General features: G+C 46.4%; 1 protein-coding gene across 3 annotated transcripts in view; it reads right to left on the bottom strand.

Moving 5' to 3' along the window:
- The window catches only part of SH2B1 (SH2B adaptor protein 1), a 603,138-nt gene that overhangs the window by 172,983 nt on the left and 414,545 nt on the right, over window positions 1–15,610 (bottom strand). For all 3 annotated transcript variants that reach the window (XM_069652165.1, XM_069652166.1, XM_069652167.1), the window contains one exon: window positions 14,983–15,154. In XM_069652165.1, the coding sequence (XP_069508266.1) occupies window positions 14,983–15,154 (172 nt within the window). The remainder of the gene's footprint in view (window positions 1–14,982; window positions 15,155–15,610) is intronic.

The following is a 15,610-nucleotide window of genomic DNA, read 5'->3' as shown; positions in this document are numbered from 1 at the left end:
AACACTTATTAAATGAGCTATCAGCAACTTAAAGGCCGGTATAAAACTCGGACTGTTTTTGTGTCTGTCTAAAACGGGCCAGGGAAAGCAAATCCCAGTGTTAAACTTTATGAATAACTCAAGGTTATTCTAGGTAGGTAAAACCTAATGCAGACTTATTCTGGACAGGCTAACAGCAAGTCAGGGGAAGCAAAACCCAGTTGGGAAACTTATACATCTATTCTCTGAATGAAATAATTAGTGAACCCAACAGCATTATTTTTGGGAATGAGGCACAGCCAATTAACAGGTGAGTAAAATAACCTTACATCTACTTTCTATTAGAATGGCGAAACAATTTCCAAGGAAAGAAAGATGTTACATATACCTTTCAGAATGGCTGAACATTTCTAAGGTAAGTAATAACATTTGTAACTGTTCACTCTCAGAGTTACAGTTACCAACCAACTTCTTTTGCAAGTAAACACTTATTCTCTTTTCTAGGCAAAAGGCCCAATCCTTAGAAGTCTTTCCCTTATTCTTGGAGCATGAGTGATCTCACTGGCAGAAGGGATGATCACTAGGGTCTAGTGTCCAACAGGCAGGTGAGGATAGGTTCTTAAGAAGCAAAAGTCAGAGTTCCTAAGGAAGACTGTTATATCAAGTAAGTACTTTACTTTTAGAGTTAGTTGAGGGTCTAGGGGCTTCACAGAAGATACCCTAGGAGGATTCCAGCAGGGGCCTGGGTGCGCTGGACGAGAGGTCTGGGTGCGCTGGACGAGAGGTCACAATCACAGAAAACTCCCCAAAACTAAACAGGAATCACAAGAGGCTTAAGGTAAGTAAATACCCAAGCCAGCAAAGTACCTCAGCACAGAAGATGATTTTGCAGCAGGACGACTTCGGGATCTGCAGCTAAAAACCTGTTAGTTGAACCCCTTCATCAAGAAGACAGAAGACAGGACACTGGAAGGACCTTTGCAGCAGGGAACACAGGGAAGGATCTAGGCAAGGTTTTCCTCATGGCTGGATGTGGCTGTGTGGATTTGGCACCTTTTTCAGGAGCACAGAAGACAGAATATCGCTGGTTGGATTCTCGTTGTTTTCAAGGTTCCAGCACTCTGGTGAGGGGACTTTTCGGACTCGATCCACGTCTCTGGAGGTCCAGCAAGATGCCCACAAAGTTTCAGCAAGATTCAGAAGACTGTGCACAGCACAATGACCATCGCACAAGCCATACTGGTACCATCTTGCCCACTGCATGTACGATGACCAATGCTGTACATATGACTGGCTCTGCAGCGACTATCTTGCCTATTGCTGCCACCATGCCTTTGTCTGATCTTGTAAATAATGATGTTGGTCCCAGTGCCACTGATAGCAAGATTGGATGAAGTACCCTTTGGGTGCACTACAGCAATCCTGACCTCCTGGCAATAGGAACCCAACCTTTGGTATAAGTCTGTACTACACAGGTTGGTAGCGTGTTGAGCAGCCAGGCTTATCTCAAGAGGGGTCAATGTGAGCTGCAGGGGAGTTACACAGAGATTCACAGTGACTAGTATTCAAATAAACTCTTACACACAAGGTTTCTTCCTTAAATAATTATTTAACAGTCAGTTTGAGTAAGCCTTCTTCAGAAGGGGGCAATATTATAGTAACACACAAATACACACCAAAATACACACACTTAATATTTCCAAATCAGTAAGTACCCTTTTGGGATGGCACACAGACACTTCCTACACCCTTAGGTGACTTCAGTAACTAGGACACTGTGGACATTAATATACCACTGTTTGCATTTAGAACCAGACTTAAGAGTAAATCAAAGAAAAAGTTATTAGAACAAAACAAGAGATCTCACAAATGTTTTGAAGCAGGTAAGTACTTTTGGTAACCCCCAATGCAAAGTAAGTTAACCCTTTCCAGGAAGGAAGACCAAACACAATGTCAGAGGGAAGAAGTCATTCAGGGAGCCAGGCCACGCCAAAGTCAATTGGGCAAACATCTAGGTGAGCTGAAGCAATTCCTGTAGGTAGGTAAAAGTATTGCACAATGTTTTAGAAGTCTTTGTAGAAAAGAAGAAATCAAAGCAGGGCCACAAGCAGAGTTTGGGGCACCTCCCTTGCTTCCTGCCCCCACCGACACCCTGGAGCCAGAGGCGGGGTTAACGTGTGAATCCTGCCAAAGGCAAAACAAACTAAGGGACCAAACCTGGTTTGGCGCGCAGAGTAAATCTCAAGAAGGACCTTTCCACAAAGAAATGGCGAAAAAAGAAGACCGGGGACATTTTGACAGAAATGGCACCCTTGGATGCTTTACTGCAGCTGCGAACGCAGCCCGTGGTAAAAGCACACTACGGTAGTTAAAAGTAAACCACTGTCACCAGCCATTCATCAAGGAAAGGGTAACATAGAATTGTTACATGAGAAGCTAGACAAAGGGAATACTAAGTAACCCCTCCAGCACCCTATTGTAAGATGGTGTGTGCTAGGTCTAGAAAGTTACAAGTGTAAGTAAAGTCAATTTCACTTCACTGCTCTTGGAAACAGTAGTTTATCCAAGAGAATGTATTTAAACCTTGGAGAAATCTGAAGGACTTCCCTGTGCCACTGCACTGCAGGTGCTGTGTGACACAATGTAAAAAGATGATGCCTATGGAGTTTGTCAGACTCCATAACCAAAAGAAAAACAGTGTTCAGATCATATTAAAAAATACATGAGAGTGGGGAAAAGGGTCTTGCTCTCTCCAGGTTAAAAATTAGAGTCCTAGAAATCCAGCAAAGTTGATGGGGGTCTCTAAGTTAGAGAGTAATTAGCACATTTCTGAGAATTTTCCCTAACAGCCACTATGATGCCGTCTGCTGCCACCATGCCCTTGTCTGATCTTGTAACTATTGCTGTTGGCCCCAGTGCCACTGCTGCCACCATGACCTTGTCTGATCTCGTAAATATTGCTGTTGGCTCCAGTGCCATTATGATGCCTACTGTTCCCACCAAAACTTTGTCTGATCTTGCAACTATTACTGTTAGCCCCAGGTCCACTATGATGCCTACTGTTGCCCCCATGCCTTTGTCTGATCTCGCAACTATTGCTGGTAGCCCCAGTGCCACTATGATGCCTACTGAACCCACCAAACCTTTGTCTGATCTTGCAACTATTGCTGTTAGCCCCAGTGCCACCATGATGCTTTATACTGCTGCTATGTCTAGGCTTGATACTTACTTGCCCCATGCTACCCAGGTCTCTGCACCCACGTCCTCCAAACACACCAGCACCTACACAGCCCATGATAACACTCTTACCCCCTATCCAAACACCACCCCTGGGGAGGCCACACACTTGGATGCCCCATCCTGTCTCGCCCAGCACACCACACCCAGCTGTGCCCTCATCAACGCACACTCTATCCCGGCACACGCCTCAGACATACATGACCTGATCACTGCCCTCGACCTCCTTGCCATCATGGATTCCTGGCTCAACAAAGTCTCTGGCCCAGGCATAGCTCTAGCTCTTCCCACCGGCTACACCATCTTCAGACAAGACCGTCTACACTTGAAAGGTGGCCCTCATAGCCAAAGAGTCCATCTCCATCAGAAAGATTGAAAAGTCTATCGTAAGCAACAGCAACTTCCTAGTCCTCAAACTCAACACTTCCCACAACTGCACCATTACACTCCACATTGTATACTGGCCCCCTGGCCCTCTAGCCGACTTCCATGCGGTCTTCACACACACCTCCTCTCTGACAACCTGAAGAAATCTACCAAAGTCATCCTAGCAGGTTACCTTAATCTGGGGCTCAGTGACCCTAAAGACATTCTCGCTAAATCCCTTGCCAAGGCACTGGAAACTATAGGCTTCAAACACTCCATTGCTGACCTTACAGACAGCAAAGGTCACATCCTAGAGTGGCTAGCACACCATAACTGCCAACCAGTCCTTAGCGCGAATACACCCGCCACTGTGCCTCTCCCACCATCCTTTGCTAGGAGCTCACGCCTACTCACCATAGAGAGGCTTGTACCACACCTACTAGTCCCAGCCCTCAGGTCCCCTTTCTCCAATGACCCCAACACTCTGGCTCAGACCTACAACACCACATTGAAACATGCAGTAGAGGCCATTGCCCCACTACTTACCCAGAAAGCTAAGCCTACAAAACACTCCAATGCATGGTTCTCCCCAGAGCTTCTAGAACTCTCTTCTAAAAAACAGGCAGCCCCGTCCATCTGGCAAGTCAATCACCAAGATTCGGCCAAGCTTGAGTTCCACAAACTCGCTAAGGAATACAAAAAAGTAATCATCTATGTCCTAGCCACGTCATTTAACACAAGGATTGCCAACGCCAAATCTGACTCAAAAGAAATGTTCGCCATCTTCAGGGAATTGAAAACTCAGACTCCCTCCACAACAGAATACAGACCAACCAACATTCACCAAACCCACCCAAATAGCCTCACACTTCCGGCCCCCAACCATAGGGCACACTTCTCATTTAAAGACCTCAACGAAAAGGAAGTCATCTCCCTCATGAAGAAAATCAAACCCTCCAAGTTTAAAGGTGATAAATGCCCTGCTGCACTCACCAAACACTCTGCAGACACGCTCGCACCATTCCTCACTGCATTCATAAATGCCTCCTTCGCTTCAGGATGCGTCCCCGCCAGCCTCAAGGAAGCTTGGGTACGGCCCCTTCCAAAAAAAAAATAAATAACTCACTCAACCCCACCTCCCCTAACAATTACAGACCTATAACTACAGTCCCCTTCCTAATTAAAATCCTGGAAAAAGCAGCCTACTTACAAGTCCAACACTTCCTTGAATCCAACAACATCCTTGACCTTCGACAGTCTGGCTTTCGCCCCGGCCATGGAACGGAAACGGCCCTGCTCGGCATAAAAAAACAGATCGATGAAATCAGGGACACAGGCAAACCCGCTCTACTCCTCCTCTTAGACATCCCGGCTGCATTCGACCTTGTTGATCATAAGATACTCTGCCATCACCTCTCTTCCTCAGCACACTTCTCCCCCAACGCCACCGCCTGGATCACCTCATTCCTCCAAGGCATGTCCATGAGAGTATTCTCCGACCAAGCTTCCGCCAAACCAGCTATCATCCAATGCGGAGTGACGCAGGGTTCCTGCATATCCCCCACGCACTACAACATCTTCACCAGACCACTATTCAACATACTGAATTCACCCGGCATTGTATACACCAACTATGCCGACGATACACAAGTCCTGCCTCTTTCGGGCGACTACGAGGCTGATGCCAACACTCTTAAAGCCGCCTATTCCACCATCCACACCTGGATGGCGGAAAACTGGCTATGCCTCAACAGGGAAAAGACAGAACTACTACTGTTAGGACCCGCTGACATACTAAAAAAACTTGACAACCGATATTCATCCTTCAATATTGACAACACCATTATCCCAGTTTCCCAGGCTGTAAAAGCACTCAGGTCTACCTGGACTCCAACCTCTCCCTGTCCAGGCAAGTCAGCGACATTGCATCCTCTGCAGCCTACTACACAAAACTACTAAATGCATCCAGGCCCTTCCCGACTACTGCCATGTCCTCTTCGCAGGCACATCGGCAAAAAACCTTGTGCAACTCCAAACTATCCAAAATAATGCTCTCTGTGCCGCCATAGGCACCCCCAAAAAGGAACACATATCTAATGCTAGAAGAGAAGCCCACTGGCTACCCATCCGAGAACGTGTCCTCTTTAAAACACTTGCCCTAACCTATAAGTGCATCAACCACACAGCCTCACCCTACCTATCGCATAGGGTACATAGACCCCTACCCTCCAGACCTACGAGAATACCCTATGCCAACCGACTGGTAGTGCCCAAAGTGAAACGTGCCAGAGGGGGTGTTGGAAGCTTCCCCTTCATTGCTGCTAGGTACTCCCTGCTGCTCTCCCTTAGAACAGAACCCTCACACATAGTTTTCCGCAAAGCTATCAAACCAATGGCTATTTACTTAAACATGTTCATGAAAATCCTGCACCGTTACTATGCAATGCCTCAATATGCAACCATCTTATGCTAGCTATATGTAACTCTCCAATGTCGTATTACAGTATGTAAGCCCTCTGTAACTAAATCGTCCGCCATGTAACACATTATGCACTTCAGTATGTAATCCCCCTGTAACTAAGCCGCTTTCCATGTACCAGCCCAACAATGCCTCCGGGCTGTTTGTGCGCTTTATAAATGCAAATAAATAAATAATGGCTCGAGGTCCCAGTATTGGGGTATTGCAGCCCTGCAAGGTCGCAGCATGACGTGGGATGGCTCAAAATGCACATCTTCTTCAGTCTAGTGGGTCTCACCAGGCTCTAGGTCAGTGCTGTTGTTTTCAGAGTCCGCAGGTCGATTGAAAGGAAGGGAGTAGTTTCTTACCTGTAACTCCATTTCTTCAGTATTGGTATCTTATATGGCTTCACATGCTGTGAATATTCCCTGTCGTCAGGCTGGGAAAACCCCGGTAACTTTAATATGGTAGTTTTCCTATGGAAAATAGTGACATCTTGAGTGTCCCATCAATGTCGTTATGGGTGCTTTGGGCAGCACCAATGGGGCGTCGAGTGTATAGCCAGACCTCCGCAGCTTCCCCTCTGATTTAAACCTCTCCAAAAGGAGGAAATCCTAAGTAGGATGTTTGCCTGAGGGGGAAGGGTGGTGGGCGCATGTGAATCCATGAAAAATACCATCGCTGGAGAAATGGAGTTACAGGTAAGTAACTACTCCCTTCTCCAGCATTGGGTCTTTCATGTATTCACATGCTGTGACTAGACTTTGTAGCAGTAGAAATGCTTGGAAGTGCATATCAGGCAAACAAGATTGCAACCCTTCAGTAATATGATAATAGAAAGCATAGAACTTTAAGGTAAAAAACAGGAGCAGTAAGGTAAAAAACAGGAGCAGAACAACCCCGGAAGCTGCAGGGCTTACCTTACTGGAACAGGCGTTGGAGGATTGCACGTCCCATTTGTACATCTTCTGCATGTTGTTGATGCAGACAGTAGTGCCTGGTGAATGTGTGGGGCACTGCCCGTGTTGCTGCCTGGCAAATGTCTCGGATTGGTACGCCCGCCCATAGAGCTGCGCAGGCCGCCGTGGAACTTGTGGAATGAGCTCTGGTAGCAGATTGTAGCGGTCTGTTGGCTTTTGCGTGGCAGAAGGTTATAGTAGCTGCCACCCAATGTGAGATACCCTGCTTTGAAATTAGCCTACCTTTATTTGAAGGACCAAAAGCCACAAAGAGCTGATTGGAGGAGTTGAACGATCTTGTGCGGTCCAGGAAGTACTTTAAAGCTCTCTTAACGTCCAGGGAATGTAAAGCCTTTTCAGCCCGAGCCGAAGCATTAGGAAAAAAGGTCGAAGAGTGATTAGTGTTTTTATGAAAATCCGATGGAATCTTTGGAATGAAAAATGGATTCGTAGAGAGAACCACCTTTTCCCCCATGAAGCACAGATACAGTGGATCAATGACCAAAACCTGCAGTTCCGATACTCGTCTGGAGGACGTAATGGAAAATTGCTTTCCAAGTGAGAAATTTGATGTCAGCTGTTGACAAAGGCTCGAAAGGTGGTTTCATGAGGGCTGTTAAAACTAGGTTTAGACTCCAAACAGGCAAAAACCTTTTCCTTGGGGGAAAGTTTCTGAAAAGGCCCTTTAGGAAATGCTTTATTAATCTGTCGCTGTAAAGCAGGGTAGATGTTCTTTTTCATGTAACTCTTGATATCGCTGATAGGTGAACCTTGATAGAAGATACTTCCAGACCCTCTTTCACTAGCAACAAAAGGTAAGGAAGGAGCTGCTGAGGTGTCACACTTAATAGCTGTAGGTTAGGTTGCTGCGCACACCAAGCGCAAAACCTCTTCCAATTGCTAATGACCATGTAACTAAGTAACTAAGCTTTGTACTGTAACAAGTGCCACAATGTCCCTGGGCTGTTGTGCGCTATATAAATATGAATAAAACAAAACAAACTTATGGCTATATGATATGTTAGTAGATGGAGCTCTTGCCGCTGCTAAAATGTGGCAACAGTTCTGAGGTATATTCAGGTTTCTGAACTCGGATTGGTCAGGAGCCATGCAGCCAATTTGAGGGAGCCTGGGTTGCGATGCCATACCATTCCCTTGTTCTGAGATAGGAGATCTGGCTGGGATCCTAGATGAAACGGATCGTCCACTGCCAAGTGAAGCAGGTCGGAGAACCAGGCTGATGATTTTGCAGAGAAATTATGAGAGGAAAAGGGGGAAAAGCGTAAGCAAACATCCCTGTCAAAGGAAAAGAGAATGCATCCCCCGCGAGTTCTGAAGAGGGATCTTGCTGGCAAACTGCTGGCATGGTTTGTTTTTCGGGGCTGGCATAAAGATCTAGAGGGGAAGGCCCCATTTTGCGAAGATATTTGCTACCTGGGAGCTGTTCAGTTGCTGCTCGTGTGTCTGGGAGGAGTCCCTGCTGAGGGTATCTGCCTGTTTGTTCTGAATCCCTGGTAGATGGAAAGCCAGGATCTGAATTTTGTGCTGAATGGCCCAGTGACGGATGGTTTGAGCTTCCTGGGATAGGGTTTCTGAGTGTGTCCCTCCCGGCTTGCGCAGGTAGAACATTGTGGTTGTGTTTCCAGTGAGAACCCGCACCACTGAGCCCTTGATGAGGGGGAGAAAGGATTTGAGAGCCCAGCGTACTGCCCTCTACTCTCAGACGTTGGTATGTAGAGAGGTCTATGCGGTAACCACAGGCCTTTGACTTGGATCTGGTCCAGATGGGCACCCACTCCTATTTGTGAGGCGTCAGTCACGATAGTGTTAAGGAAGTCCGGTTCTACCAGGGGCATGGCACGTTTGATGTTGAAGGGGTCAGTCCACCACTGTAGGGCGTCTGCCAGGGGCCGGGAGATGACTACTCTGTCCGACCAGGAGCCCTGGATCTGGCACCATCTGGATGAGAGGAATATTTTTACTGGGCGCATCTAAAGGCGACAGTTTGGAATGAGAGGGATGCAAGATGACATGGTGCAGAGGAGAGACATAAGAGCGGACCGTGACTGATTTGTCCGGTGTAAAAGAGCCCGATCGGGCCAAGAGCTTCGCTATTCTCTCTTCCGAGGGTTTCACTTGATTGTGGGTTGTCCGGAATTGTGCTCCCAGGAAGACCAAACACTTTGAGGGAGTCATCAAGATTTGCTGTAGTTGATGGCGAAGCCTAGATGTTGTAGCAGGAGCATTGTGCTGTTGAGAGACTCCAATGTCCGTTGTTAAGTTCCCCGGACGAACCAGTCGTCCAAGTACAGGTAAACGTGATGGCCCTTCCTCCGGAGGAAAGCTGCTACGGGAGTCAGACACTTGGTGAAAGTTCTGGGAGCTGATTTTAAGCCAAAGGGGAGAACCCGAAACTGGAAATGGCTGGTGCCCACTGTGAACCTGAGGAATTTCCAGTGCTGTGAGTGAATTGGTATGTGAAAATAAGCGTCCTTGAGATCTAGACACCAAGAACTCCAAAGGCTGCACTGCTCTTAAACGACTTGCAATGTTAGCATCATGAATTTTTCTTTTTTTATGTTTTTGTTCAGCACCCACAGGTCTAGAATCAGGCACCACTTTCCGTTTGGTTTCTTGCCCACGAAAAAACCTGGAATAGATGCCCTTTCGTCTTGCTGAGGAGGGAACCCTCTCAATGGCCCTTTTCTTTAACATGAGGCAAACATCTCGACGTAAGATGTGTAGGTGAGATTGAGACATTACAGGAGGAATGGGAGATTGTGGCCATTTGAACTCCAACAAGTGGCCGTGTTGGATAGCATCTTGTACCCATCTGTCTGCGGATATTGAACGCCACTCGCTGAGGTGGAACGCCACCTTCCCTCCTATCGGACTGTCGGTCTGGCATTGTTGTGCCTTGCTTTGACGGTCTCTTTGAGAAGAGGAAGATCCCGGTTTTCTTTGACCCTGGTAGTCCTTGCTGCGTTGGGGGGTTTGAAAGGTACGCCTGTAGCCTTGGGAATAGTAAGTGGATCTGTTGTATCCCTTGTAGTCATGAGAACCTGAAAATATTGCGTTTCTTGAGACTCCACAGAAGGGGTGAAAGGATCTTCTGCCTTGCAGAGCCGTAAGGGACCTTGCTGTGTCCAAATCCGCTTTCATGGCCTTCAAAGCTTTGTCTATCTTTTCCCCAAAAAGATTCTTACCCTCACAAGGCATGTCCAAAACCTTGTGCTGTATTTCCTGGTGGAAATCCATGCATCAAAACCAAGCTTGGCACCTGAGAACCACCCTGTTGTTAATTTGTTTGAAGCCAGTCTCGGCTAGGTCTACAGCAATGTTTATCCTATGGTTTGATGCCTCCTCCCCCTCTCGCACCAAAAGCACAGCTTCTTTCCTCTGCTGCTCTGGAAGGTGGTCCAGTAGGAGGGCTAGACAGTGCCACATCTCTCGGTCATACCTTGCAACGATGCCAAAGAGTTAGCAGCCTTCACGGTAGTCGCTCCTACGGTAAGGACTTTCTTCCCAAAGGCGTTCAACTTGCGGTTATCATTGTCCGGTGGAGTGGCACACTTGTGTTGGGTGCGTGCTTTTTGGCTAGCAGCCGCGGAAACACTCTGGTGTTGGTTGTCATGTTAAACATTTCGGAGTGGATTCGGGAGCTTTCCATTTTTTTTCCAGTTAACCTTTGACTGCTGGCTCCGTAAATGGGCGTTTCATTGTACGGAGGCCCACCTGCCATACATGATCTAGTATTGAAATTGAAAAGATAGCCCTTCTCCTTTTCCCCATGTGATCGAACAAGAAGCAATCCTTTTCTTCCTCTGGAGTAAGGCCGAATTCCTGGCAGCCCTTAGCCATCATAGAATGGAATGCGCCTATGTCATTTGGAGGGGATGGTGGAGCCGGACTACCCGGCGCATCCTGGTCTGGGTCTGTATCCCAAGTGTCCGCTCTCCTTGGAAAAGAGGAGACAGTGGAAAGGGTGTCCTGTGGGGCAATATCCTGGTCCGAATCAACCAGTTCTCCTTCCTGCTCCCTGGTCGAGCACTAAATGCTCTAGTGGATGGGGGAGGAGGTCTAGCCGGGGATTGCCTTCTGGGGCGAGCGCCTGTCCGCTCTCCTTGCTGGTCTCGTAAGGAATCGGAAGTATCCCTCTGGCGAGGAGTAATCTGCAGGCTTTCCAACGATGGGACTGATGGAGCTGTCCTAGGAAACTTTGCAGAGTGGACAGTATTTGCATAGACAGCAATGAATGGGGATTTATATGAGGATATTGTGATGAGACAACCCCCATGTCCATTTATGTGGATGGGAAAGAGTGTTTGAGTTGTCCGCTGGAGGCCCAAGACAAATGGATCAGGAAAATGTGGTTCTGAACCTCCTTCTTCGGTATATGATCGTCTTAAGGAGGTGCCTCAAAATCGGATGTAATTTCATGTTGTAGGATATCCGCAAGTAGTATAGTCAGGGACCTTTCTAAAAGAGGTTGTTCCGTAGGCGCAGTTGTGTGCATTTACCTGCCCTTGGGAAACAGAACTTCTGTTTCCAATTCGGGCTGGACAGGCCCAGTAGAGGATGTACGTGTCGCCAGGGATTTTTTCTTCGTCGACGGAGTGGGCGTCGACGGGACAGTGGTCGACAGGGTTGTTGCCGACGGGTTGGTCGTCGCCAAAACAGTCATCGCCGATGCATTCGTCGACGGGAGATGAGACTTTGATGAAAGCAATACTGCCGTCAATGTCTTAGTCACCGATAACGTCACCGATGGAAAAGGAGACAGTTTGGATGACGACTTGGATTTGATGTGATGGTTTGTAGACTCGTGGCCAGACGAGGGCCTATAGGACATCGATGATGAGTGATGTTTACTGCCAGTGGAAAAAGACTTCTTAGTTGATTAGGACGTTGTCCTGGATTTAAGATTTTCAGGTCAAGTCTGGCGATTTTTGCGGGTGTGAGCCCTTCTCCGTTGGTCCTTCCGAGCGTGATGTGGAAGCGTCTTGCGAAGGGAGAACCTGTGACCCCCTCACCGCCCGACAGGGGCCTTTTCAGGGGTATAGAAACCTTGGCCCTATCCTGCCTGGAAGATGACCTATGCTCACCTGTCCTCTGTTTCTTTGACAACAGTATTTCCGATCTTGATCTTTTGCACAATGGTGACCTCTTGTCTGAGGGAGTGGTAGTCCTGCCACTGCATAAAGAGCCAACCTCCGACGCTGGATAGGCTCCCTCATTTAGCCAACAAATTAGGCGTCTATTCCTGTCCTTGAGTTTTTTTTTGTGAGAACCCTAACAGATATCGCAATCTTCGGCCAAATGATTAGGGTACAAACAATAAAGGCACTCTGAGTGCCTGTCTCCCTCACATACATTCTTGAGGCCCCAGGTCTCACACGGCCTGAACAAAGATTTCTTTGGACCTGAGGATTCCATAACAGGGCTGGAAACACGCTTTTCCTTTGTCGAAAGACTGGAAACAGCGAAAGCTGAAGTGAAGAAAAGTTTTCTCACAAAAAGTAGAATTCTAAAACGCAAGATAATCCCAACGGTTTGGAAGACGGTTGAAATCTGAGGGGAAGCTGCCGAGGCAGGGCTATACACTCGACATCCCATTGGTGCTGCCCAAAGCACCCATAACGTTGATAGGACACTGAAGGTGTCAAAGTTTTTCCATAGGAAAACTACTATATTAAAGTTCCTGGGGTTTTCCCAACCTGACGACCGGGAATAGTCACAGAATGTCAATACATGAAAGATCCAATGCTGGAGAAGGGTAACAGCAGGCTCCGGTTACACAGCAGGCTCTCCGGTCACTGGAAATCATTTCAGCCGCAAATTCTTCATCTTCCTCTTTGGTTTTGGATGCAGTGGTCAACTACCTCTTTGAGTTTGAACTGGATTCTCACAGTCAAGCTGGAAGACAAAGGGCAGCAGTGTTTTCGACTCATCCCTCGCTTCCTGCCTTCACAGACACTCTGGAGCCTAGGCAGGGAATTCACAGGATTCCTGACGAAGATAAAAATCGCACAAAGGAATTTTCTGCCCTGGATGCCTGGAGAAGGAACAAGAAAGGACAAGAAACACTAAACTGGCAAGAAATTAAGACAGGGGCCATTTTAATAAAATGAACACCCATGGGTACCTTTACTGGGGCTGTGGAAACAGTGCGCAGTAAAGATGTACCAAATTAATAAAAAGGTTCACTGCAACCAGCCATTAAAGGTATGTTTGTCCTTGTAACATAGAATGTTACATTGAAAATGAGAAAGGGCATACTCAGTATCTCCCCAGCACTCCACATAAGGAGGAGGGCGCTGGTCTCACCTCATAAAATGTGAAAGGGATCCAAAGATCCATTCTACCCTTGGGACCATGAGTTCTCACAAGGTTAGCCAGAGAAAGTTAAAAGGGGAGCCCCTAGGGCAACCCAGCAACAATAGGCAACTATCGCCAAAAAGTTGTCAAAGAGGATATCTTTTATAAGACACTATGGAGAGTCTTAAAAATGACACCCATAAAAAGAGTAAAAGATTCTGTCAGTGTGGAAAAAGGTTCCCAATCACAGAGATATAAGGAACAATAATCCACCAGTAAAAGCACATTTTTCTAGGGTTGACACAGGTCAGGAAGATTTATCATTACTATGAAAATCTTACCTAACAGACAGTCCCACCACTTCCTGGTCCAAGCACACACAAAGGCAGCAGCTTTCCCAGGCAAGCGCATTCATGACCGTGTATGGGATTTCCTGAACTGAGGGCAAAGAACAATATGGCCAAAGAACGAGCAGCCATTTTAGTGCACTAGCCACTTTAAGTATTCATACGCGGTAAATGTGAATGTGTACACTAAAAATACAAGGTAAACAGTCTCCCAGTACCGACAGGCAAGGTATGATCAGTTTGCCCATAGCAAATGAGCAAAAGGCAGGGGGAGTGAAGATGAAAGCTTTAATCCCCCTCAAAAAGTCAGAACCGGTTGGAAAACAAAGCCAAAAGATTGGGGTCCATAGAAACTATGGAGAGAAAGTAGCCAAAAGAGGAATCTTTCTTAACACAGTGAACCCCCAGGCATTACCGGTCTCACCCAATCGCAGCTTGAACTAATCTGTACCAGCTTTATACCGATGACAGCCAGATAATGGTGTATTTATCTAAAAATAGAGAAATGACCTAAAAAAAAACAGACTGGACTTCCTATTCTCCAGAGTCGTTCTCATGCCTTAGGACAAAGTCAGTACATAGACGCTCACAGATTATATCTTTAACAACTGAGGGACGTACCTTCTTAATCTGGTTTGATTTTATGAATACTAAACAAGACAATAAATGGAATTTCTTGGAGCTATTTTTCTGTTTTAACTTTATTAGCACACATGCTTCCAATTCTAATATCCTGGTCAATTTAATGCTGGCTTGTTAAAATACTAAGAGCAATGAAATTGTATAAAAACCCTGAATCGGATGGAGAACTAGATTTGTCAAACTGTTTTCTTATGGTAAATTGGGTCTGAAGAAAACATTGGCCAGAAAGTTTGTAGTTAGGCATGGACAATTATTATTTTCTGTCGATCTCAGTGATCCCTTATTCAGAAATGTCCCAAAAAAGTGCAGATATAATGAGTAAGAATTCAGTCACCAGCCTTGCGTTCTTAATGTGAATAGCAATAGCAGAGTCGACATTAAGTTTGATTGATGAGCATGAGTTAAAAGCAGCTCTTGGGCATCAGGCATCACAAGGTAGGCAGGTGTTACCTCTCTGGAATCAGAAGGTACAGTGCTGCAGACCCTATTCGTGGAAGAGATGCAAACTAAAATTTTGTCCATTAAGCTTCAAATATCACTTAGCTGTATCCTTTATCCTCAGTTATACACATTACCAAATTTAGAGTGAATATTATCAGGTATGTTTTCATCACTTCCTCACAGCTTCTGGGCATGGAAAAAAAACGTCCCTATCTGAGTATCAGTAGCCACTCACCATGCAGACGCTGAGAAGCCACAACATAGCTGACCAAAGTGACATCGCTGGATCCCCCAGACTCCAGAGGAATAGGATGCACCCGGAAATGTTCCAGCATATCAAAGATGGTTTGGAACCAGAGGTGCTGCACCCGACACTGACCGTCCTCATTAAGAGACAGGCGAAGGTGCTGTGGAGAAATGAGCAGGAGGCATAATCAGGGTACCATTAACAGAAGGCATGAAGTGCTGAATTGCAAGTCGCCAATGACATGCCAAAAATACACAAAAGAACATGTGACATGACAACGAAATAGAAACATGCAGAAGCAGCGATATGCATTATGGAGTGATGGGAGGCAGATCATTGTCTCCATGTCCTCTGTTAAAGGCTTGAGAAGACAAGCCAGCAGTGTATGCACAGGATTTACCTTGTTAGTCATGACTCTCACAGCGGTAATGCGATAAGCAGTTAGGCTTTACTGTTGAAAGGAGTGGTTGTAAAGTGTATTTTACATATACATCGGTACACAATAAAGTAATTTCCACATTAGATACTTACGGAAAAATGGACTCTTTAGATAAAATTGTGCATCAGAAAATCACTTCAAAACAGGCAAGCACTCTTACAATAAAATGCATTCTAA

This window comes from Ambystoma mexicanum, chromosome 3p (assembly GCF_040938575.1).
Source record: "Ambystoma mexicanum isolate Mex_15411 chromosome 3p, UKY_AmexF1_1, whole genome shotgun sequence".
Taxonomy (NCBI): domain Eukaryota; kingdom Metazoa; phylum Chordata; class Amphibia; order Caudata; family Ambystomatidae; genus Ambystoma; species Ambystoma mexicanum.
Note: the sequence above shows the minus strand (reverse complement) of the source record. Positions and strands in the feature narration are given on the sequence as shown.